The sequence below is a fragment of the Carcharhinus amblyrhynchos genome, chromosome 24 (genome assembly GCF_965287045.1).
Source record: "Carcharhinus amblyrhynchos chromosome 24, sCarAmb.v2.hapA, whole genome shotgun sequence".
NCBI classification, from domain to species: domain Eukaryota; kingdom Metazoa; phylum Chordata; class Chondrichthyes; order Carcharhiniformes; family Carcharhinidae; genus Carcharhinus; species Carcharhinus amblyrhynchos.
The window spans coordinates 16,310,843-16,337,209 of NC_137347.1; the positions used below are offsets into that span (position 1 = coordinate 16,310,843).

At 46.4% G+C, this 26,367-nt stretch overlaps 1 protein-coding gene across 2 annotated transcripts in view; it reads left to right on the top strand.

Annotated features, from left to right (window-relative positions):
* LOC145357966 (transmembrane protein 35B-like) overlaps window positions 1-26,367 on the top strand; it is a 56,627-nt gene that overhangs the window by 12,561 nt on the left and 17,699 nt on the right. For both annotated transcript variants that reach the window (XM_080211600.1, XM_080211599.1), the window contains exon 2: window positions 5,858-6,038. In XM_080211600.1, coding sequence (XP_080067726.1) covers window positions 5,858-6,038 — 181 coding nt within the window. The remainder of the gene's footprint in view (window positions 1-5,857; window positions 6,039-26,367) is intronic.

Sequence of the window (26,367 nt, forward strand, 5' to 3'; positions counted from 1 at the left end):
GGAGCTTTCTGGTTGCAATCTCCTTTCTTATGTGAGGGGGCGTGATGTTACTCAGCACTGGGAGCCAGGGGAGTTGAGTTGCTTACAGGGTAGCCGGAATGGTGTGCATTCTTGTGTTGAGCTGGGTATCTACAGGTGGGATGGGTTGTATCATGATGATGCACACTCAAGTAGGCAAGAGTCTGAGGTCCTTAAGGTTTGAGCACCTGCCCCCCATGAAGAGTCAGCAGATTTGTTGAGGAGATTGTTTTGCATTGTCTGATGTGAGAGATCGTTGATGGCTGCCTAATGCCCACCCTGCATATTGGTAGGCAAACATGTTGGTGCCTGAAACTCCTGGGAGACGTGAGCATATGGCTATTTGTGGGAAAGGTAGGAGGAATGTGAAAGCTATAGGAGGAATCCTGGCCAGGCTGGAGGATGCAACATTTCTGCTCAGTGTTGCGACTGGACCTCAGCAGCAGCAGAAGATTGCAACCAGGGAACCACAGGGCAGGCTGCAGAGTGGGAAGGTCCAGTGTGGTTGTGGGACAGCCTGTAGATCAGAGTGGAGGTGATTGCAATGGGGGAGTGAGAGAGTGCCAATTGAGAGTGCCTAGGATTGGTAAGTAGGCAGGCCAAGGCTTTCTTGAGGATGGCTGGGACCACTCATGTTTCTCCAAGCTGTAAAGGTCAATGGACGTTGAGAGGCCTACTCCCTTTCACACATCTCACTACCGACTGCTGTAAAACCAGCAATAGGCACAATCTTGGCATTTCTCTTAGGGTTTGAATTCTCCCTCCTGTTTAGGAGGATATAATGTCGAGTCCATTGAAAGGTTCTTTGGGAGTTTGATGTGAGCGAGCACATGGGATGTGTTGGAAGATGGCATTTTGCAGTAAGGATCCTTGCATCATTGATTAATTACCTGGTACAATTAGGTGATCTACGCTTGTCAGATCCTTCTCCATTCCCCATTGTACACAGCATCCAGTGAGCCTGCCACCTTCTGTTGGGCATGGTGAACTGCCACTTTGTATGAAGTGCAGTCCTGTCTGTGGCATCATGTCTCCTACATCTCCAGCCAGAAAGTAGTGTTGGAGCCAGCGCCACTCACCTATAGCCTCCTTTTCTCGCCCCAACATTATACGTTTTGAGAAGGCTGATAAATATTAAAATTTATGGGAAAATTGAAGAGGAAAAACTCGATTCCAAAATATCTGCTCATGTGTCTGCTGCATCTTTAAATGCTCGAACATATCCCACCACCTCCCCCCACCCCCCCAAGTGGGCTGCCAGCTTCCATCCTTTGATCTGTCTGCTTCCAGAGCGAGTTCAAAGTGGGGTCAGGCACTGGGAGCAGATTGAATTTATTTCAATATGCTCTCTTTATGTTAAAGGACAGTTTATCCCACAGGCCCTGACCTGCTCTCAACAATGCCAGGGTCTCAACTTCCTGCAGTGTGGATTGCATTAGTGGCTCTCCGTTCCTCCTCAGCAGCTCATGTTGGACGTGTGTAGCTGAGATTGCCCCTCACCACTGTCACATTAGTAAGGTACTTTGTGTTGACATTCCTCCGTGTGGTACTTGCTGCACACCGGTTGACGCTTTTGTGTCAGATGCTTGGGCGCACCATTGGGTAACCATTTCAAAAACAGCAGGACCCAGGAATTTAGTCTGTGTGTGAACTGGCACACTCAAAATAGCACACGTGCGCATATAGCGCCTAATAAGTTGACATTTACATGGAAAATGGCCGTCTGGATGACGTACTGATCGGTTAGTTGCACATTGTGGAATTCCAAGCCTGTTTTGGGACAGGAGAGGTTAAGGGCGGCACAGTTAGCACTGCTCCCTCACAGTGCCAGGGATCTCGTTTCGTTTCCAATCTCGGGTGGCTGTCAGCCTGTGTGCAGTTTGTATGCTGTCCCTGTGTCTGTGGAAGTTTCCTCCCACACTCCAAAGATGTGCGGATTAGGTGGTTTGGCCATGCTACATTGCCCCTTAGTGTCAGGGGGATTAGCAGGGTAAGTATGGGGATAAGGCCCCAGTGGGATTGTTGTCAGTGCAGGCTTGATGGGCCAAATGGCCTTCTCCTGCACTGTAGGATTCTATTCTATGAACCCCTTTGCTCCAAGTGCTATATCTAACTCCTTCTTGCAAGCTTTTACAATATTTTGGCCTCTGTTGTTTTCTCTGGTAACAAATTCCACAAATTCATCACTCTCTGGGTGAAGAAATTTCTCTTCATCTCAGTCCTAAAAGCCTTACCCCTTATTCTTAGAATATCACCCCTTGTTCTGGTCTGCCCTGCCATCGGGAAAAACCTTCCTGCGTCTACCCTTCTTAGTCCCATTAGAATTTTATAGGTTTCTATGCGATCCCTCCTCAATCTTCTAAACTCCAGTGAATATAATCCTAACTGACCCAATCTCTCCTAGTACGTCAGTCCCAGAAATCAGTCTGGTAAACCTTTACCATACTCCCTCGATAGCAAAGACATCCTTCCTCAGATAAGGAGATAATGGTACATGAGTTAACACCAGTGGTTCATCTCTTTAGCTTGATGGTGGGAATTCTTCCAGGCAGGAAGAAAGGAGGAATTCAGAGTGTGGTCAGCAGCATTACAGGGGGCCCAATGACATTGGCCAAAACTCTGCATTTGAGAAGAGTAATATTGAGCAAGGAGCTAAGGTGAGAATCATTACTGACAGAAGGAACTCCTTTTCAACAGTAGGGTGTGTGGAGGGGATAAGATCTTTTCTTAGCTTTTTAAGAACCAAACCTTTACATGTGCTTTTAAGATGTGACTTCAAAATATGAACAGAGGAAATCCTTCCCCTTGATTTGGGGGGGGCGCCGCACGATGGCACAGTTGTTGAATGGCGGGGCAGGCTCGAGGGGCTAGATGGCCTACTCCTGCTCCTATTTCTTATGTTCTTATGTTAGCACTTCTGCCTCACAGTGCCAGAGACCCAGATTCGATTCCTGGCTTGGGTCGCTGTCTATGTGGAGATTGCACATTCTCCCCATGTCTGTGTGGGTTTCCTCCCACAATCCAAAGGTGTTTGGGTTAGGTGAATTGGCCGTGCTAAATGGCCCCTTAGTGTCAGGGGCATTAGCTAGGATAAGTGCATAGGGTTATGATAGGACCTGGATGGGACTGTGGTTGGTGCAGACTCAATGAGGCGGAATGGCCTCCTTCTGCACGGTATGATTCATTCTATAGGCAGGAAAAAAAAGCGAAGCCTTGTGTTAGCATGAGAACGCCAGACCCTGTTCTCGCTTTCTCCAGTACAAGTTTCTCAGTGTTTAAAAATGTGGCTGAAATTCTTGGAAACTGAACAAGTGAGTGATTGTATGCTTCGGGTATGTTGTGTGCTTCAGTAACCAGAGTCCGCCTGGCGCAGTGTGTTTAAACGTTGCACCTTCATCCCTGCAATCTTTCCGGAATCCAGCCCAGACTGAGGGGACGCTGCCTGTTACGACTCTGTGTAAGCTGAGCCTTCTCGGCAGCAACTCCGTTTTGAATGGGAGTGAGCTCATTGCACAAAGCTGCATCCGACTAGGATCAACCAACCCCGCTTTGGAAAGTTTTGTTTGAGGATTCGAATGGATGCCTGTTGTGCAATGTGGTAATGCCACATCTGTGTAGTGGGAATGTTCTTAGACTGGGGGAGAATGGTTACCGCTGACTGCATTACAGCTGGCCTAGGTGTCCCTGGCTTGCACAAAAAGGGAAAGAAATCCATTCCTTAGGCGTAAAAGCCTTAAAGGACATTGAATCCCTTCCCACACCCCCCCCCCCTCCCCCATCTTATAGATCACATGCCCAAAGTGATACCAGCCTTCACCAGAGTGTTCTTTAGTTAGGTGTCAGGAAGTGGGCAGCAATGATCCAGAGCTAGCCCTTTCTCCTAATCTCCTTCATGTTTCTGTGATAATTCCTGAGGATGTTTTTCAAGCAAAGAATAAGCAAAATTGGCCAAACCCCATTCGGGGGATTGGGAAATGTTGATGGAGGCAAGTTGGTCACTATGGGTGGGATTTTCTGCACCACCAGCATTGCATGCAACGGAGGCAGCTGGCCAACAGCGGGACCTTCCAGTCCCGCCGCTGTCAATAGGGGTTCCTGTAGTTTGGGCCTCCATTGCCGGGGGACCCGTGGTAGCGTGTCACCGTTGCTGTGATCATTGATGGGAATAACTGGAAAATCCTGGCCCTTGTCTAAGCTTCTGGGGGGCACAAATTTAAAATGAGGATACCAGGTGTTTGTCGAGTAAAACTCCTTAGGGAGAGAAAGAAAGACTTGCATTTTACCAATGCCTTTCACAACCTCGGGTTGTCTCGGTGCATCTTAACAGCCAATTATTGTAACATTCCACGTGTTATAATGCAGGAAATGTTGCAGCCAGTTTGCACACAGCAAACCCCCACTGACAGCGCCGTGATAATGAGCAGATCAGCTGTTTTTGTTACATGTTGAATGAGGGTTAGAGGCCAGGACACTGGGGAAAGCTTCCTTGCTCTTTGAAATAATGCCATGGGATCTTTGACATTTATCTTTTGGGGCTCTAGTTAACATCTTATCCAAAAGATTGCATCTCTGACAGGGCAGCATCCCCTCATCGCACTGCAGCATCAGCTCATGCTTTATCTTAAGTGTGGTTGGCAGGGGCTGGCTGGGGTAGTTCGGACTTATAGGTGTTCAGTCAGTGTAGTGATTACTGAATAAAATTACTAGTTGAGGCCAATTAGGGAAACAGTATTACTGGGTTCAAAGGACAGATGTATGTGTGTGCTGATGACACCAAGATTGGTGGAACGGCAAATTGTGCGGAGGGTGTGGAGAGTCTGCAGAAGGATCTAGATAGGCTGGGCGAATGGGCCAGGAACTGGCAAATGGAATTTAATGTTGGCAAGTGTGAGGTTGTCCACTTTGGTAGGAATAATGGTAGGAAGGACTGTTACTTACGGGGCGAAAAACTGCAGCATGCGACGGTGCAGAGGGACCTCGGGGTCCTTGTGCATGAGTCGCAAAAACCCAGCCTGCAGGTGCAGCAGGTGGTCAGGAAGGCGAATGGGATGCTGGCCTTCATAGCGAGGAGGATTGAATATAAAAGTAGGGAGGTCTTGCTGCAGCTGTATAGGGCACTGGTGAGGCCGCAGCTGGAGTACTGTATGCAGTTTTGGTCGCCGCACTTACGCAAGGATATTTTGGCCTTGGAGGGAGTGCAGAGGAGGTTTACTAGGCTGATACCGGAGTTGAGGGGGTTGAACTATGAGGAGAGGCTGAATAAACTAGGCTTGTACTTGTTAGAGTTTAGAAGAATGAGGGGAGATCTCATTGAGACATATAAGATGATGGATGGAGGTGGAGAGGCTCTTCCCGCTCAGAAAGGACAGTAGGACTAGGGGGCACAGCCTCAAGATAAAGGGGGGGCGGTTTAGAACGGAGTTGAGGAGGAACTTCTTCACTCAAAGGGTGGTGAATCTCTGGAATTCTCTGCCCGTTGAAGTGGTGGAGGCGGCCTTGCTAAATATATTTAAGACGCAGGTTGATAGGTTTTTGATGGGCAAGGGGATTAAGGGTTATGGGGAGAGGGCGGGGATGTGGAACTGAGCCACGACAGATCAGCCATGATCTTATTGAATGGCGGGGCAGGCTCGAAGGGCTAGATGGCCTACCCCTGCTCCTATTTCTTATGTTCTTAGAGAGAGAGGTGATTGAGGGGTACTTTCAGAAGTTGGATCATTTGATCTAGGGAAACAGGCAAGCTTGTTTGCTTACTGAGCCTCCTCCCGTACATGTACTGTTCTGTTTCTTGCTGTACAATGTTATTGAATAGCTTTCCCTTTCTGTGTTTCGCCAACAGGTTGATGAGTTTGTCAAGTTTGCCGATGTGTTCCCATTGAATGACGCGGGTGCCAAGTTAGACCCTATGAAGTACCAAATTGTGGTGGGCTGGATCGAAGTGATTGGTGGCTTGCTGCTGGCATTTGGGACTAAGGCTCTCCAGGAAGTCAGCAACATTATCCTTTCAATCGTCATGATGGGTAAGAATTGACAAAAGTCCAGTAAAATACACTTCAGCCAGAGCAGTGGAGCCTGCTGTGAGTGCATCCATCAGTGATCAACTCTGCAACTTTCTCCACTTTACTCATGCCCTGGAGGCAGGTCAGCCTGCAGAGAAATGTCTCAGAGTCAAAGAAATGATCTGTAGGAGTGGCATGGAGAAATAATGCTCTTTATCCTCAGATAAAAGGGAATGAGGGGAACATTGCAGAGAGATATTAAATGGTGTAGAAAAGATTAACCTGGAACATTAGGAAAAACTGGGACTAGAGCAAGATTCCAACTGATGATTAGCGAATTTAGGAATGAGGTTGAGAAGAATTTCTTTGCAAAGTGTATGTGAAGTTCAAATAGATCCACAAGGCACAGCGAAGGGGAAAACCTTATGCATGTGAACGGTAGGCTTTTCATTTTGGATGGATTGGAGAGGTTAAGATGGGCCTGCCTCACTTTGGCTGCCCATATTTAACAATAAAATGACACATGTAAGGATAATACGGCCACTTGCAAAGTTGCAAAGCCTCAGAGAGGCCTCCTGATTGTGTTGCTGTGATTCATTCCCTCCTCTTTGCTGTCTCTGGGTGAGTTGCATCGGACAGTTTCTGCTTTGGGAAAATGGACCTCTGGTGAACCTCTTGCCCTGTAAGATACGCACTTACGATGAGAAAAGGAGGAATGTTTCATTCTGGTAGTCTAGGGCAAGCTAGCCTCCCACACCACCCGTGTTGAATGAAGTTCAATTTGGTTTAGAATTTAAGACTTTGACTGGGATTTTCCAGCCCATTCCGCTGCCAGGGTCTTTTGGACAATTTGGCTGGCCCACCACATCTCCACGGCGGGGCTGGAAAACCCCAGCCTCTGTACTATCTGCTGGTGGCTTTGACAGCCTGTAACCGTGAATTTATAGGCTCCTTGTCTTCCCTCATGTCCGTAAGACTATTTGTTTGAAATTGCCATTCATGATGTCCAGCATTTAATCCTGTTCGCTTCCAACTTTCTGACGATTGTCACTGATAACCCTTTCCTGTGTCCCATCTCCAGCTTGCCTGCTGAAACTCTTATTCATGGCGCAGATTGACTTTCACTAACACTCATCAACATTCTCCCGACATTCCTTACGACCTCTGTTTAAGCCAGAGGATGATGGCCCAAGTCATTATTCCTCCAACCAGACAAAGGCTTATTCTCTAGCCCAGATGGGGCAGGATGGTACTAATGTCACTGAACCAGTTATCCAGAGGCCCAAGCTAATGCTCTGGGGACATGGGTTCAAATCCCACTGGTGGAATTTTAAATTCAGTTATAATCTGGAATATCTAGTCTCTGTAATATTGACCATGAAGCTCTCATTGATTGTTGGAAAAAAACAATTTGCTTTTTTTTTGTCCCTTTTAGGAAAGGGAATCTGCCATCCTTACCTGGTTAGGCCTACATGTGACTCCAGATCCATAGCAACATAGTTGACTCTTAACTGCCCCAGAAATGAGTTAGTAAGGCACTCAGTTTAAGGGTACACACACACACACACACACACACACACACACACACACACACACACACACCCCAACCCCATGTCTACACAGTTTGAAGGAGCTTTTCAGAATACTAGAGGATCGTTTTGAAGGTTTCAGAGGGTGAACTAGTCAGTCTGGAGATGGGACAGAATGTTTCCAACATCGAAAGCAAAGCACTGTGGGGTGCTGGAAATCTGAAATAAATCCAAAAAATACCAGAATTCATCAGCAGGCCTGACAACACCTCTAGAGAGAGGAACAGAATTGGTGTTTCAGGTCAGGTGGATTAAACAGAGGGTATTTATTTATTAGTGTCACATATAGGCTTACATTAACATCACAATGAAGTTACTGTGAAAATCCTGTAGTCGTCACACTCCGGCACCTGTTTGGGTACACTGAGAGAGAATTTAGCATGGCCAATGTACCTAAACAGCACATCTTTCAGACTGTGGGAGGAAACCGGAGGAAACCCACGCAGACACGGGGAGAATGCGCAGATTCTGCACAGACAGTGACCCAAACAGGGAATCGAACCCGGGTCCCTGGACTTGTGAGGCAAAAGTGCTAACCACTTTACCACCCCCAGATGAGACGTAGAGTGGTGTAGTTGAGTAGAGAAATCAATACTTGTGCCATTGCTGATGGTTTCACTGGGAGAGGAGGTGGGCACTGGCTAGGGTGGAAAAGTAATGAGTGCATTTTATTGGTTTATAAATGTACGATGCACTTGGACAGGGAAAGGTGCTGGAAGTGATCAAGCTGAAACTTTAACTCGGAATATCCTTGTTCAGAACTGGAAGCTGATTGACACGGGCAGCACTTTTGAAAATGGACAAATTGCTGAAGAAACCCCGAGACTGCAACCTCAGGCTTTCCTATTTTTGCTCTAACTTCCTGATGCTCACTTCCCCAACTGGTTCTTTCCACTGGACTTCAGTCACGCGTTGCAGTACTGTCAGGAGAAGGGGGCAGGCAGTGAATCGACCAGGGTTTCCACTTTTGGTTATTAACTAGTGATCCTTGTCATAAAGTGCACCAGTAATTGAAAATCTCACTGACTGTAGGTAAAAATCACAGTGGCCATGGTAAGTTATGAAAATCAGAAGATGGCGCACTATAACAGCACAAAGCCATTCCTGACTGATGTATATATACAGTCTGTGTGAGACTGTGTTAAAATGTAGGGTAACAATTGCATTAATTCATAATCTATACACTTAATCAACTAGTTGGTTTGTTGTTTTAAATATTCTGGATCACGTACTGTGCATTTAAGAGATGTTCTATGTACAAAGTATTGGATAGTTGGGTCACATAATGGATACGTGGCATTAAAGCACACACAGCCAGGATTAAAGGCTATAATTTTTCCTGAAGACAGCAACGTGTGCTGAAGCGTAGAGCTGTGAGAGGTCATAGCTTCACCCTAGTTGTTATTCTTCACTATCTGCTCTGATCCACATTGATTTGCAGTCAGCCAATAAATTGAATTTGAAACCTGGTCCTTGTCTTTAAATCCTGCCAGTGCCCTTTCCTCACCCTTTCTCTGCAGTCGCCTCCACCCAATGCATAGAAACAGAAACACTACATTGCAGAAGGAGGCCATTTGGTCCATCGAGTCTGCACCAACAACAATCCCACCCAGACCCTATCCCCATAACCCACATACTTACCCAACTAATCCCTTTAAACTGCGCATCCCGGGACACAGAGCAATTTAGCATGTCCACTCAATCTAATGTACACGTCTTTGGACTGTGGGAGGAAACCGGAGCACCCGGAGGAAACCCGCGCAGACACGGGGAGAATGTGCAAATGCCACACAGACAGTGACACAAGCCGGGAGTCGAACCCAGGCCCCTGGCGATGTGAGGCAGCAGTGCTAACCACTGTGCCACCCTGGACATCTCTGGACTGTGCCAATCCTGAGTCTGGTCTTTGTATCTATTTTTCCCTTTTCCCATGTTGGGACCTGCTCTCTGGAATGTTCCCGCCTCACTTACTTTTCTATTTCTTACCTCCACCCTACCACTTTAATTGTTTAAGGATTTTCTCAAGACCTCCAACTTCACCTCTCAGTCAACTTTCTGAAGCTCCCTCACTCTGACACAATAGTCTGGTTTCTCTGCTTATATTTGGGAGTTGCTTGAAAGGCAATCTGTGACTGTGAATTGGGTGAGCACTTAATCATTGTGTCAATGAGGGCACCCTCTCAGTCTGGGGCACTGGGTCCAGTTGACATGACTTTACTGCCACTTTGGTTTAGCTTAGTTAACGTAGCACATACTGAAGATTGGGACTGGGGCTTTTCTGGTCTGTTTTACTGCATCCTACCTGGGTGGCACAATCCCATACTGAACCCTCCTGGAGTTTGAAGCCAGTATTGATTCTATGCAATTGAGGAGGGTGGGGCGGGGGGGTGGCGGGGGGGATGATGATGATGATGATGATTAATCACTGGCAAAAAAGGGGCTTCATTATCGTATAACAGCCAAATACTGCAAATCTGAAAGAAAAACTAGGAAGTTGTGGAAACACTGGGAGCATAATTGATGACCTTTCATCAGAACTGGAAGGTGTTAGAAAGGCAGCTTTTAAGCAAGAACTTGTTGAGAATTAAAAGAAAATTGTTGCGATGTGGACGTCACTGGATTATTGCCCATCCTTAATAGTCCTTGAACTGAATAGCTTGCTGGTATATTTGAGAAGTCAGCTAGGTTACTGTGGGGCTGTAGTCATATGTGGGCCAGGTCAGGTAAGGATGGCAGATTTCCTTCCCTAACGGAACCAGAAGGGTATTTACGAAAATCAACAGTGGTTTCATGTGCTGAAATCTGTCACCTCGCCCGCCACGGAATCAGAGCGGGTGAGGGGCAGACAACGGAAACGTCCGTTGATCATGGGAATTTCTGGTCTCACTCGAACAAGGCCGTAAGATCCCACCCATAGTCGCCGTTAGACTTTTAATTCCAAATTTTTATTCAGATTTCACCGTCTGCCATGGTGGGATTTGAACCCCTCCCCCCCAAAGTATTACACTCGATCTCTGGGCTACTTTTATAGTGTTTGCATTTCTGAAATTCCCCTGCAGGTTTACTCCTCTACATCCTTCTCACTGGTCGCAGGTTTATCTACTGCATTGAGCAATGTGTTTGCGCTTTTCCTGTTCCTTAGCTCTACCTAAACTGATTCTGTCCTTGAACCCTGTGGGACATCCTCTTTGTCCAGTACTGCAATGCTCTCCTTTCCCAATACAGCTCCCCTCCTCCTGCCCTTCCTTTCTTATCCTTTCTGAGCACCTTGTACCCCGGAATATTTAACATTCAGTCCTGCTGTTCCTTGAGCCAAGTCTCTTTATCGCCACAACATCATATTTCCGCATGGCAGTCTGTACCTAAAACTCCCCAATCTTATTCACTATACTTTGTGCATTCACATACGTGCTTAGTAACCCTGATTTAGACTCCATTGCTTTCTCCCTTACTCTCACCCCGCCTGTTAATTTACTATTATCCTATCTGTCCCGCCCGGTATTTTGTGCACCCTGGTATCCCTTTCTAATATACTCTCCCAATTCCCACACCTCTGCTGAGTTAGCTTGTGTCTTTCCCATCAGCACCAGCAACACATCCTGAAGAAACTGATTTCCAAATCTGTTCAGGTGCGATGCGCCCAGCTTCTACAGGTGCCATCTTCTCCAGAGCCAGCCCCAGTGTGCCAGGAATCGCAAACTTTTCCTCTTGCATCAGTTTTCCAGTCACACATTCTGCCATTTCCTCCTATTTCTTTACTCGCTCACACATGGCAGTGGGAGATTACGTCAGTTGAGGCCCTGCTTGCTAACTTTCTAGTTGTCTCCCTGAATTTTAAATGTCAGACTGCGTCCTGCTTTCTGTCTAAATTGATACCAACGTGGACCACTACCTCTCGCCATTCACCCTCCCCAGAACAATGTCCCGCTTGGTCCTTGATCCTGACTCAATGGAGACAGCATACCATCCTGGAGTTGTGTTTACGGTCACAGAGCTACCTGTCTGTCCCTCCTAACTAACAAATTCCCTATCCCCATTGCTCCTCCTGTCTCTTCCTCCAGGTTGGTAATGGAAACTTTGCCTTTCCTTCATAAGATTTAGATATCAGTTGTGCAGGAGACAATTTCAAAGCGTGCAGATGACACAAAACTTGAAGCACTGCACATTGTGAGGAGCTCAGTGTGGAACCTCAGAAGGACATAGATGGTCTATAAGAGAATTGGTGCAGACTCGTTGGGCTGAATGGCTTCCGTCTGCACTGTAGGAATTCTAAGATGGACAAAGATACAAAATTATTTTGTTCATTCATATGCGTTAAAAAACCCATCCCGTCCGGCTAGTGTTTGAGGATTTGGACTTTGCCCACCCTCCAGACAGGCCCACTCACTTGCGCCATACCTTCAGGACTCTCTAATGTCACTTCTGCCACCATCTCTTGCAATGTACCCAGCTTATGTTGGCAACCCAGAACATGGTGGGTTAAGATTTTAAAGTTTTCCTGGGCTTGTGCTTGTTAGAGTTTAGAAGAATGAGGGGAGATCTCATTGAGACGTATAAGATGATGAATGGGATGGATAGGATAGAGGTGGAGAGACTTCCCGCTCAAAAAAGACAGTAGGACTAGGGGGCACAGCCTCAAGATAAAAGGGGGGCGGTTTAGGACGGAGTTGAGGAGGAACTTCTTCACTCAAAGGGTGGTGAATCTCTGGAATTCTCTGCCCGTTGAAGTGGTGGAGGCTGCCTCGCTAAATATTTTTAAGACGCGGGTTGATGGGTTTTTGATAAGAGAGGGGATTAAGGGTTATGGGGAGAAAGCGGGAAAGTGGAACTGAGCAGCGACAGATCAGCCATGATCTTATTGAATGGCGGGGCAGGCTCGAAGGGCTAGATGGCCTACTTCTGCTCCTATTTCTTATGTTCTTATGTTCTTCATCCTGTCAAATTTGAGATTAGATTATGGAATTAAAGTATTTCGGCTCGGGATTAAATCCATGTCAGTTCTGTTTGTGCTCCTCTCTTTTATCCGTGGCTTGTCCTCTCAGCCTGTGTCTGCCCGTGACAGAATGATTAATGGACTCCCATTGCGCGATATTCTTGAAGCTGGGACACGCTGCCGTTCCAGAATGGACCACAAGGTGGCTCCAAAAGCAAAAGTAAATCAGAGTTGGAAGGAAATTCCAGGTTGAAGACTTAAAACAATAATTAATTACACATCAATACTAATCGAGAGGGGGAAACAAAGTACAAATCTTTCCTTCCCTTTTGTTATCGAATGGCTTTGGAGTCTGTAAAGCATCTTTAAGTGCGGATCTATGCGGCTGCACAGTACAGTGGATTCTGAAAGTGTCTGAATTTGATAGATTATTGTCCATGCCTGTGAGTGGTGAGGGCTAGGGAAGAGCAGCAGCTGACCAGGGGCCGATGCTGCGGTGTTGGCAGCAATGGGCAGGGCCGTCTCATGACCCAGCAGATATGGGACGTCCCGTGGGGCAGCACAGTGGTTAACACTGCGGCCTCCCAGGGCCAGGGACCCAAATTCAGTTCCAGCCTCGGCTCACTGCCTGTGTGGAGTCTGCACGTTCTCCCCGTGTCGGCGTGGGTTTCCTCCGGCTGCTCCGGTTTCCTCCCGCAGTCCAAAGATGTGCGGGTTAAGTTGATTGGCTGTGTTAAATGGACCCTATTGGCAGGGGGATTAGAGGGTAAATATGTTGGGTTGTGAGAATAGAGCCTGGGTGGGGATTGTGGTCGGTACAGACTTGATGGGCCAAATTGCCTTCTGCACCGTAGGGATTTTATTCTGTGATTTCAGAGAAACGGACTTGCTCCTTCCACTGAAATGGAATTTTGAGGGAATGAGTGATAAACGGCCCAACACAGACCAGGATTGAGAACAAAGAGAATTACAGCTCAGGAACAGGCCCTTCGGCCTGTTCCTCCAAGCCTGCACTGACCATTCTGCCTGTCTGAATTAAAACCCTCTCCCCTTCCGGGAACGATGTCCCTCTATTCCCATCCTATACATGTATTTGTCAAGACGCCTCTTAAAAATCACCACCATATCTGCTTCCAATACCTCCCCCGGCAGTGAGTTCCAGGTACCCACCATCCCCTGTGTGTAAAAAGCTTGCCTTGTGCATCAAGCAAAGCTCGAGGCAGTGACAGATTTGTGGGGAGTTTTAGGTGGAGAAGAAAGATGTGATTGTGGGGAGACCCACAGAGATGAAAGCAAGACAGGACCCGTTCTGGACACCGTTATTCCATGTGCAGTGTGCTACAGGCAGGACTGCGTGACTCTTCAAAGAACAAGTCTTAGTTGTAGTTCCTTGATATTTAAGCCCCATTGTCTGCACCATCTTCAGCCACTTTTCCTTTCTCCACTTACACTCTTTCTTTTCCTCCTCCTTAGGCAAACCTGTAGGCTTGTCTCTAACCCTGACTGCAACAATTTCCCCGCCAGATGATAAAGTAATGCACTCTCTCCCCCGTCATCCCCCCCCCAGCAGATCATAGAATCCCTACATTGCAGAAAGAGGCCATTCAGCCCATCAAACCTGCACCATCAACAATCCTACCCGGGCCCTATCCCCGTAATCGAACTGCTAATCTCTCTGATTCTAAGGGGCAATTGAGCATGGCCAATCAACCTAACTTACACATCTTTGGGAGGAAACCGGAACACTCTGAGGAAAACCACGCAGACGGGGAGAACGTGCAGACTGCACAGATGGCCACTGGAGATAACCTTTGACACCATTTTGGGGTGGTGGTGTTGCGTTCCTTCTATGTGTCCAGACATGGGAGTGATGCTTTAAGATCGCAATCTTTCGCTGCAGCAGAATTTGGACAAAGGTGAAAGGTTCATTGTGATTTTGCTTTGCTCTGGATTTCTGATGAAGAGAAATGTGTTGCTCTGTTTCTCTCCTTCTGCCTCTTCTCTTGAACAGTTGTGGTGTACAGGACACCCGCACACTTTGTGGCTGCTGTAGGAGTGCCTTAAATTCACCTACCCAGTTCTGTTATAATGGTCAAAGACCAACTGACACTGGGTGAGGCAAGATCCTTTTTGTGTGCCACAGTGTTATCGCCTGGTGCCCTTTATTTTTCCCCATCTCAGTCCTGAATGCCTGACTCCTTACCCTGACATTATTGCTGTTAGTTTTAGATACCTTAGTCAAGGGAAACTATCACTCAGTACCTGTCCTGTCAAACCCTGTAAGAACTTTATGACTTGAAATGAAATCACGTCTCATTCCTCTAAACATCAGAGAACATCGATCCATTCTATTCCATCGTCTTCCTCATAGGATAGTCGTCTTATTCCAGGGATCAATCTAGTGAACCATGGTTGTATCCTCACTGAGGTAAGTATATCCTTCCTGAATTAAGGAGACCAAACCTGTCTACAGAGGCTGCGATTTTCCAGTTTGCTCCACCCATCGATGGGCAAAGCAAAATCAGAATTGCGCCCGATTTGTTGGCTCTCGCTGGATTTCCAGTACGGTCAGCCTCTCGTTTCCAGTGAGAGGCTGAATAAATTATTTACATTTATTGAAATGTGTCATTTGCATGCATTTAGTGAGCCCGGCGCTGAAGTTCCTGCCTCACTTGTGCTTACGGCTTCACTGGGAGAGGTTCCCTCTGGCGAGGAAAGCACCTGCTCCCCGTGAACCGGGAATAGTCGTGTGGCCCTCGCTGGTAGAATTGGAGACCATCGAGGATCCTTGGGGAGATTGAGGGCAAGATGGTGGGGGGGGGGGGGGGGGGGGGAATGCCCTTGGGCAGTCCCAGGGTAGCACCTTGGCAATGCCCACTGGTGTAACCTGAAGGGAATAGGGCCTAGAAGATGTGGGGCCTGAAGGGGCCTGACAGGCTGGGGCCTGAAGGGGCAAGCCCAACTTGCGGCGGCCCAGTGGGAAGGCAGGGGGAGCCGCTGCGCACTCTGCCGGAGATCAGTGGGAGAGGGGGGCCCGCTATACACTTTGGATTGTTAAGCCCCGCCCACTGCCTCTAGTAGCGAGGAACAGTCTAGCCCGGTTTTTTCCAAGCACTATATGCATATGATTGAGAGTAAAAACTTGCCCCAAAAATGGATCAGCAACTCTCCCATTTTCACACCAGCTGGACATTTTCTCGTAAAATTCCAGCCGGTATTCCAGATGTGGTTTTCCAGATGTGAATGATCAGTGGAGGGGACTTGGACTGTGCTGGTAAGGTCACATGCTGCTGTGTTAGTCCACAGTAGGCAGCACTATCTTTGTATTTTTTTTTATTCGTTGGGACATGGGCATCGCTGTCTGGCCAGCTCTTATTGCAAAAAAACAAAGAACAATACAGCACAGGAAACAGGCCCTTTGGCCCTCCAAGCCTGCACCGCTCATGCTTCCAACTAGACCATTTGTTTGTATCCCTCCATTCACAGTTTGTTCATGCGGCTATCCAGATAAGTCTTAAACAATCCCAGCGTGTCCACCTCTACCACCTTGCTTGGCAGTGCATTCCAGGCCCCCACCACCCTCTGAGTAAAATACATCCCTCTGATATCTGTGTTAAACCTTGTCCCCCCTCACCTTGAACCTGTGACCTCTTGTGTTTGTCACCTCTGACCTGGGAAAAAGTTTCCCACTGTTCACCCTATCTATGCCCTTCATAATTTTATACACCTCTATTAGGTCGCCCCTCATCCTCCGTCTTTCCAGGGAGAGCAACCCCAGTTTACCCAATCTCCCCTCATAGCTAAGACCCACCATACAAGGCAACATCCTGGTAAACCTTTTTCTGTACTCTCTCCAAAGCCTCCACGTCCTTCTGGTAGTGTGGCAACCAGAACTGGACGCAGTATTCCAAATGTGGCCTAACCAATGTTCTATATAGCTGCAACATCATACACCAACTTTTATACTCTATGCCCCATCCTATAAAGGCAAGCATACCATATGCCTTCTTCACCACCTTCTCCACCTGTGTTGCCACCTTTAAGGATCTGTGGACCTGCACACCCAGGTCCCTCTGAGTGTCTATACTCGAGATGGTTCTGCCATTTATTGTATAGCTCCCCCCTACATTAGTTCTACCAAAATGCATCACTTCGCATTTATCTGGATTAAATTCCATTTGCCATTTCTCTGCCTAATTTTCCAGCCTAGCTATATCCTGCTGTACTCTCTGACAATGTTCATCGCTATCCACAAGTCCAGCCATCTTTGTGTCGTTCGCAAACTTACTGATCACACTAGTTACACCTTCTTCCAAATCATTTATACATAGCACAAAACAACAGAGGTCCCAGTACAGAGCCCCGCGGAACACCACTAGTCACAGACCTCCAGCGGAAAAAGACCCTTCCACTGCTACCCTCTGTCTTCTATGGCCAAGCCAATTCTCCACCCATCTAGCTAGTTGCCCAAGGGCAGTTGAGAATCAGCCACATTGCTGTGAATCTGGAGTAGGCCAGACCAGTTAAGGACAGCAGATTTCCTTCCCTAAAGGACATTGGTGAACCAGATGGGTTTTTTTTTTGACAATGGTTTCATGGTCATCAGTAGATTCTTAATACCAAATTTTTTTAAAAATTAAACTCAAATTCCACCATTTGCCATGGCGGGGTTCGAATATTAGCTGAGTTTCTGGATGAATAGTCTAGCAATAATACCACTAGATTATTGCCTCACCGTTATGTGTAATCTACAAGTCAGACTCCAGCAGATGACATAAATCAACGGTTGTCTCCCTATTGTTGGTGAGACGAGGGTTTTTAGACTTGCCCAGCTAATTGTGACTGGGTCACATCAGATGCTGGGCTGCTTGTTAGTGACCTCCAGTCACCTGAGGTGCACCTAGCCTCTTCTTCCTCTTGACTTGGCTCTCCAAATCTACCACGGTCAATGGCCGGTTCAATAAATTGAGTAAAATGTGTCTGAAGCTCAGATTGGTATCAGATAACAAGAATACGCGTGTTGAGCCACAGACTAATAGCTTGCTTGCAATGGTGAAAGCCCAGCAGCAGACACAGGCAAAGAGAACACACTGCCAGCCAACAGTGAGCTGTGCGACAACATGCCGTGGGGAATTGTTTGTGCCACCTATCGTAACGCATTGGCATAATGTTACCAGTTCCATTGAGGCCAGGACACACACGGAGCGCTGCCTCAAAGTGGGAAAAATATTTCCTTCCACTGAATTGAGAATTCCGTGCCAACTTCACCTGGCCCCACTTTGTAACCTGGAGCTGGCCAGAGACATCCCTTAGTGTTCACAGCAAGGAATAAGTTCTATCAAGTGCTAGGACGCAACACATAGTGTGTGAGCTATTGCTTAGACATCTACTTCAGTGGAATTTCCCTGACATTGTGTGCGGTAAAGTTGGTTGATGTTTTATAAGGGGAATAATATAGCATATATTGCAGAATGCAGTATTCTGCGAAGATGAAACTCTCCCTTTAACCTCACTAATTGATAGACAAACATTAGGCGGGTTAATTGTTGATAGGCTAATTGACATGAGCACTCGCAGGAATAGTGGCATAGCATTACTGACAATTAACTGTTTAAAAATACATTAGATTACAGAGTTCAAACTGCTCTGGCTGTTCTGCTCAGTCATTGCTTGTTATTACCTGTCCGCAAGACCACCTCCATTGAAGGTGCTGAGATCAGCCAACGGAGGTGAGCGCAGGGTTTTAAACCTGTGATCTCCCTGCTCCAGACAATGTAATACTGTTGAAGCGTTCAGGAAAGCTTGTATCTTATTTGCAAAATAAAAAAAATCCTGTCCCTTTTTAATCTTTCCCCACTCAGAGGGTAAGCATAATCTCCTGTTGCTATCCTTGACATTATTAGAAATCATAGGTGTGAATTGGTGTCACTCCATGCGTGTGCACTTAACCTGGTGTGGTTAATAATAGTAATTAATTTCCTGCTGGAGATGTGCTTGCTGTTTGAAGGTGCGTGAGAGATAATTAGCAGGGTTTCTTAGCTGCCAGGCTACCATGCAGGCAGCGATATTTAAAGTCACCTCCAGTCGATTTGATCAGAAGCTCCTGAATGTATTCATTCACGCAGGGCATCGAATATGTGCTTGGGATCCACAAGTCAGGCAAAGCATTCGTTTAGCATCAGAGCAGCAGCCAGATTCACAACCGTCAACCCTTGAAGCGGGTGTGATATTGGATAGCTGAGAAAATTTCTCTTCAAGAAGTACATAATTTTGTCGGACTGCTTATCAGGGAGTCATTTTTCACTTAGAATCTTGAAGCTGCTTGAATAAGCTTCTAAATGCAGTACGCTCCCGAATCTACGAATACTTCTGAACTTGTAGCTGTTGTGGAGTCAGACATGAGTCACTTTTACTGGCTGGCCTAAATTAGTTTGACGCATTAGCCTACTTGATAGGTTAGCTCTCATGCCAGAGAGAGGACACAGACCATTCAATTCAGACACCAGTGGCACAGTGGTTATCACTGCTGCCTCACATTGCCGGGAACCCTGGTTCAATTCTGGCCTCGGGTCACTGTCTGTGTAGAGTTCACACGTTCTCCTTGTGTCTGTTTAGGTTTCTTCCCGGGTGCTCTGGTTTCCTCCTGCAGTTCAAAGATGTGCGGGTTAGGTTGATTGGCCATGCTAAATTGACCCTTGAGTCAGGGGGATTGGCAGGGTAAATAAGGGTTATGGGAATAGGGCCTGGGTGGGATTGTGGTTGGTATAGACTCAATGGGCTGAATGGCCTTCTTCTGGACTGTAAGGATTCTATGTGTGGGTTCTGACTAAACCTTTGGCACCATTAGAACTTCCTTTGTCCCATTTTTATTTTATTGCAAATGTCTTTATTAGTCTGCCTTGTTCAATTTGTTTGAGACCATCAGAGAAATAGATAGACCGGAGGGAAAATCCTTGGAGGACCAGGAATAAATTATCAGATGAATAATATTCAGGAATTATCTCTAAATGGGGAGTGTGTCCGTGTGTCTGTGTGGGGGTGGGAGGGGGTAGTTTGCAAGCATTGGCATGTGGCATGGTGGCACAGTGGTTGGCACTGCTGATTCACAGCTTCAAGGATCTGGGTTTGATTCCTGGCTTGGGTCACTGTCTGTGCGGAGTCGGCATATTCTCCCCGTGGGTTTCTTCCCACATTTCCGAAAGACGTGCTGATTAGGTGCATTGGCTGTGCTAAATTCTCCCTCAGTGTACCCAAACAGGCACCGGAGTGTGGCAACTCGGGGATTTTCACAGTAACTTCATTGCAGTGTTAATACAAGCCTACTTATGACACTAATAAAAAATCTTTTAGGTGATGACGTAGAGATAAAACTGGTGACGCTGGCTGGATCTCATTTGAGTAAATCATCACAGATTCCTGCCTGTCAGCTGACCAGATTGAGAGCCTGGCCAGCGAGTGGAGACTGAAAGGTTTTTGTTTCGCTCATATGTGGGGTGTGAATATGGCTGGTTAGACCAGCAATCATTGCCCATCCCAAACAGACCTCAAGATGGTGATGATGAACTGCCTTCTTGAATCACTGCAATCCATGTGGTGTAGGTACACCCACAGTGCTGTTAGTGCAAAGATGCACTTTCACAAATTTTGTTAGGGAAAACAAAAGATATTAATTAAAATTATTAAGTAGCCTCATGTCTCTGCCTTGGGAACTCTCTCACCATGGGGCTGATTCCACATTGAGCCCTGATTGGACACACAGGCCATGTGTTTACTCTGTTGTATTTCCCTCAGAGGGACAATCACTACATCCCTCCCCCTTTAAGTCCTTTGTACAATTTTCAATAATTCATTTGGTCCTAAGTAACTAAATGTTATGCGCATGAGTTGGACAGTTTTATAAATTTGAGTCTTTGAGGAAGCTTTCTGTTTCTTGTAGGGCGTCATGATTCTGTTGTCTGGAATGCTTCCACAGGATTGACATTAACAGGAACTGCAATAACAGGTGCCTCTTCTGGCACAGGTGATCCATCACTATTTGCTTCAACAAAGACATGAGTTATGTCTAAAACAGGTCGATCAAGTACTTCAGCACTTATAGGTTTGGAAATGTTTCTTGATGGCAACACTGGCTGCTGGATCATCTCTTTCCTCCTCAAGATACCTTCCTCCTCCTGATACCGGAGATGAGGGGTTAGCTTATGTGGAGAAATTAAACAGACCTGTATTTGTTGGAGTTTAGAAGGCTGAGGGGGGATCTTATAGAGACTTACAAGATAATGAAGGGGCTAGATAGGGTAGAGGTAGAGAGATTCTTTCCGCTTAGAAAGGAAAACAGAACTAGAGGGCACAGCCTCAAAATAAGGGGGGGAGAGTTTAGAACAGAGTTGAGGAGGAACTTCTTCACTCAAAGGGTAATGAATCTCTGGAATTCTCTGCCCATTGAAGTGGTGGAGGCTACCACATTGAATATATTGAAGTCACGGGTAGATAGGTTTCTGATAGACAAGGGAATTAAGGGTTATGGGGAGAAAGCGGGAAAGTGGAACTGATCCACTTCAGATCAGCCATGATCTTATTGAATGGCGGGGCAGGCTTGAAGGGCTAGATAGCCTACTCCTGCTCCTATTTCTTATGTTCTTAAGTGGTCCACATATTTATGAATGATCTGTCCCTCTATGTCCATTTGATATGAAAGGCGTCTGGTCTTAGAGACAATAATTTCAAGGATCCAACTTGATCCACTTATGACTTCATGTATGATAAATGATCATATGTGAATCATGGCTTGATTTTTGGCTGGCTTCTACCCTCCCTGGCAAATTTGCAAACTCGAGGCTCAGTCTCATCCTGAAACTTATGTGTCATTAGCAGCTCTGCTGGTGGAACTCGTGTTGTTACATGTAGCTAAGGAGGAATTGTGAGATTTTGTCGCTAAGTTTCCTCCTGACTGTTTCTTCAGGCCAGACCTGAACGTTTGGACAACTCTCTCGGTTAGTGTAATAAATTCTCCACGGCAGAAATCCCTTCATTGAAAACCCTTTTATTTGCAAGTCTGACGACAGCATAGAGTGCTTTCAGTTATCAGTCTACACTAGGAGTCCCAGAGGAACTGATACTCCTGGTTAAATACAAAGCAAGAGGCTCCCTGATTGCATCATCAATTTGGCTCTTAATCAGAGAGTTCATATTCTAACAGGCCCACCTCAATTGCCTGATTAAAGTCATAACATTTAGTCCATTTGATACTGGCTGGTAAGGCACAGCTCTAATGGGTTGGATACTATTGAGGGCAGTGACGCTCTTAAACTCAGCACTTGTGAATACAGTTCCATTGTCTGTTACCATAACTTTAGATAATCTGCGAGCTGTAAAGTATTGGCATTATGTTTGGATGATAGCAAACGATGTAGGTGACTTCACCTCGAAAATGTCCATCATTTAGAGTATGCACCAATCAAGAGAAAACTCGTTGTGCCCAGGAATGGACCAACATAATCTATATGACCTATAGTCAGCCAGGCTATTCCCAAGGCTGCAATGGGGCTGTAGCAGGCAAATGTTGTTGCAACTGGCACTGTTGACAGTGTTTGACTAGCTTCTCGATGTCAGCAGCAATACGAGGCTGCCACATGTAACTCCTGGTAAACATTCATCTTATACCTTCATCTTAGAGACATCAGGGTGAGTGCTGTGTAATTCAGTTAGGAGCAACTCTGTGCTTGGTACAGGAATGACGAATCTTGCTCTCCAGAGTACGATGCCATTTTGACAACTCAATCCAGTCTTGCGAATAAAGAACAGTTTCAGTTCTTTGGAAATTGGTTCATTTACCCATTCTATAAATATTTTGTACCTCTCTTTGGACAGGTGTGGATCTCAAATGATCCAGTTCCTGATCTGCTTCACCGAGACTGGTTATGTGTCTAAAAAACTTAATGCCATAATGATTTTATTGTGATACTGGAATACTTTGAGACTACCTTGCAAGGGTAGGTGGCCAAGAACATCAGCATTCGCTATACCTGTTCCAGGCCGGGGCTTGGAAATATATTCATAGGTGGACAGGATTAATGCCCAGTTTTAACTTCTTGCCAAGGTGATTGGCGGGATGGTCTTGTCCTCTTTGAAGAGACTCGGAGCGAGTTTGTGGTCAGAAATAATGGCAAAGTGTCAACCATGTAAGTACTGGAGGAAACCCACGTAGATACAGCGAGAACCTGCAATCTCCGCACAGACAGTGACCCAAGCTAGCAGTTGAACCCGGGTCCCTGGGGCTGTGAAGCAGCAGTGCTACTCACTATGTCACCTAGTTCTTGACCCCCCCCCCCACAGGGGAAAAGATTCTCTCCACGTCCAACTTCAAATCCCCTCAGGATCTTAAATGTTTCAATAAGATCACCTCCCATTTGTCTCAATTCCAATGGGTGAAGGCCTAACCAGCTCAATCTCTTCTTGTAAGATCAGGAATCCCAGGAATCCGTCGAGTGAACCTTCTCTGAACTGCTTCAACTGCAGTCATATCCTTTCTGAAGTAAGAAGAGCAAAGTTATGCACAATGTCTTGGATGTGATCTTCCTATGGCCCTGAACAGCTGCAGCAACACTTGCCTAGTTTTATACTTGATTCCCCTTGCAATAAATACCAACATTCCATTGCTTGCTGTACCTGTATACTAACCTTTTGTGATTTATATAGCAGGACACCCAGGTTACTCTGTATCGTAGGGTTCTGTGGTCCCTTTCTATTTAAATAATTCACTGATTTTTGTTTTAATTTTTCCTGCCAAAGTGGGCAAGTTTACATTTCCCAACGTGCATCTGCCAAATCTTTTTCCACAACTTAACCTATCTGAATCACTTTGCAAATTATTTATGCTCTCGAAGCAACGTACTTTCCTACCCGCCTTTGTGTTGTCAGTGAATTTAGCAGCAGTACATTTGGTCCCTTCACCCAAGTCATGGATATCGATTGTAAATCGTTGAGGATAAAGCACTCATTCCTGTAACACTCCATTAGTCACAGCTAGCCAACTGAAAGTGGCCCATCTATCCCTGTTAGCTAACTAATCTTCTATACGTGCTAATATGTGTTCCCTACACCATGAATGTAATAAATTTTAAGGGTGGCACGGTGGCACAGTGATTAGCACTGTTGCCTCACAGTGCCAGAGACCCAGGTTCGATTCCCGACTTGGGCCACTATCTGTGTGGAGTTTGCACGTTCTCTCTGTGTCAGCGTGGGTTTCCTCCAGGTGTTCCAGTTTCCTCCCACACTATAGAGATGTGTGGGTTATGTTGATAGGCCATGCTAAATTGCCCCTTAGTGTCAGGGGAATAGCTAGGTTAAATGCGTGGGGTTATGGGGATAGGGCTAGGGTGGGATTGTGGTCAGTGTAGACTTGATGGGCCGAACGCCCTCCTTCTGCACTGTAGGATTCTATGATTCTAACCTTTGATGTGACTCCTTATAAAATGCTTTTTGGAAATCTAAGTAAACCATATCCATTGGTTCACCTTTACCCACCTTGCTTGTTACTTCCTCAACTGTATTAGTCAAACACAACTTTCCCCTTACAAACCCTGATTGTATTATTATTTTCAAAATGTCCTACTACTACCCTCTTATTAATGGATTCAAGCATTTTCCCTATGATTGATGTGAGGATAACTGGCCTATAGTTTCTTGTTTTAGGTGCAGTGTTGTCTTTTTTTTAGTGCATCAAGACATTGAAACTGAACAGTCACTGCAAAAACAAAAATTTCCAAAATGGAACACTGAAGAAAGTGGGGAAGTGGTGCTTTCTTCCTGTAATGGATTCCTGTAGCGGAGGAAGTTCTTGTGATGCAGTGGGAGGCATCCCCACATCTGAGCCAGTAGCTCTGGATTCGAGTCCCATTACAGTAGGCTTGGTGACCCAGGAAGGTGCGGTCAAAACACAGCTAAACAGGTTGAATACCAACCTGCAAAACCCTTCCAACAGATACCAGTGGGAAGCAATAAGATTGGGAGAGATCCCTGGTCAGTATGTGATGGAGAGAACACTAGAGTCTCAACCACCACCATCCGTAGCTCCAGAGCACAGCCTGCATGTAAAAAAGAGAGTGCATGTTGCCGCAGCAACTTGGACTCCCTGAATGAACTGTAACACTTCATCAGTTGAAGAGGAGTGCAAAATAATTATACCCTTGCTGCTGAAATGATTAAACAGTGTTGACTGTCTAAAAGGGACTGCGGACTGTTCGTGCAAACCTCTAGTGACAGCGTGTGTGACAGTTTTCAGTTGAACCACAGGATAACAGTTAGCCCAGTTTGCTCTGTGCTGTGTTTCCTGTGAGAAATATAGCCTGAGTGGCTTCTGATGATGTTGCAATTGTATATCGCACGTTTCGATCCTGAAAACGTAGACAGACGCCCACTCACACTCACTGTACTGCCCTTGCAGTGCCCTGTAGTTGACCTGCAGCAATAGTTCTTAAAAATCTTGTGTACATTTTGAAGTTTGAGCACCCACCCACCTGGCCAGGCCTGTCTGATATGAAAATAACCTGTCTGCTGGTGAGGAGATAGACATCAGTACTGCACTGTGGCTGTATTGCTGCTTCACTGTCTGCTCTCTGTCGCTACAGTGTTGGCCATGTCTCAGTTGTAACACCCCCACCTCTGAGCCAGCACCCCTGGTTCAAGTCCCACTCTAGAGTGCAGTGTGAGGGGGTGCTGCACTGTTGGAGGTGCCATCTTCCAGATAAGGGCCAGAGTTTTACCGCAGCTCGGAACAGAATTCTCCGTTGGCTTTGGGCGGGATTTTATGAACTTGTCCAAGCGAGGTCGTAAAATCTCGCTGGAGATGTTAAACCAAGCTGTTCTCTTGAGTGGACATAAATGATAGCACGGCTTTTTCGAAGAAGAGAAGGGCAGTTCTCCACACTGTCCTGGCCAATATTTACTCAGCAACCAACACCACTAAAGAATAAAAATACTTTCTTTTTCCCTTTCTACCATGACCATATACTTTTAGTGATTGGCAACAAGGCCTTAATGAACTGCGTGGTATTAAATCTTTAATCTAATCCCACCCTTGCCCTCTTTAGGTCGCTTCTTTTTGGCCAATCACATAAACTAAATTAAACTCTGGGACAAATCAAGAAGAGAGCTGCTCAAGACAAAAGACAAAGCAGAAAGGAAACCTAAAACATTAAATTAAAATGTGATTCAGGGGGTTGATTACACAGCCCTGTCTCTGGTGGGCATGGAAGGCTTTGATGGTTCCCTCGGATGCTGCCAGCTCTCTCTCCAGGGACACCCAGCACGGCTGCAGATATAGCCGCGGTAGAGGGGCAGACAGTTGGGGCTGGATGACCCCTTCGGTTGCCTGCTGCCTGGACCTGTTTATAGCTTATTTGGCTAGGCCCAGGAGCAGGTTCACGAGGAGGTCCTCCACCTTCCCTGCCCCCCTCTGCACCGGGTGAGGATGCTGACTCGCACTGGTGTACGATTCTGTGCAGCCCTCTGAGTCATTTCCCAAGGGACATTCTCCATTTGTAAGGCTGGAGGATATCAGTCAGGGACAGAAGCCTTGGCAGTTCTGGTCACCACACTGTCAGAAGGATGTGGAAACTTCGGAGAGAAGATTTATCAGGATGTTGCCTGGTCTTGAGAGTGTTGGCTATGAGGAGAGATAGAAAAAACTAGGATTGTTTTCACTGGAAAGACAGAGGGAGACCTGACAGAGGTTTACACATTATGAGAGGCAATAGAAAGGATGGATAGTCAGAGGCTTTTCTCCAGGGTGGAAGTGTCAGTTACAAGGGGGCACAGGTTCAAGATGAGG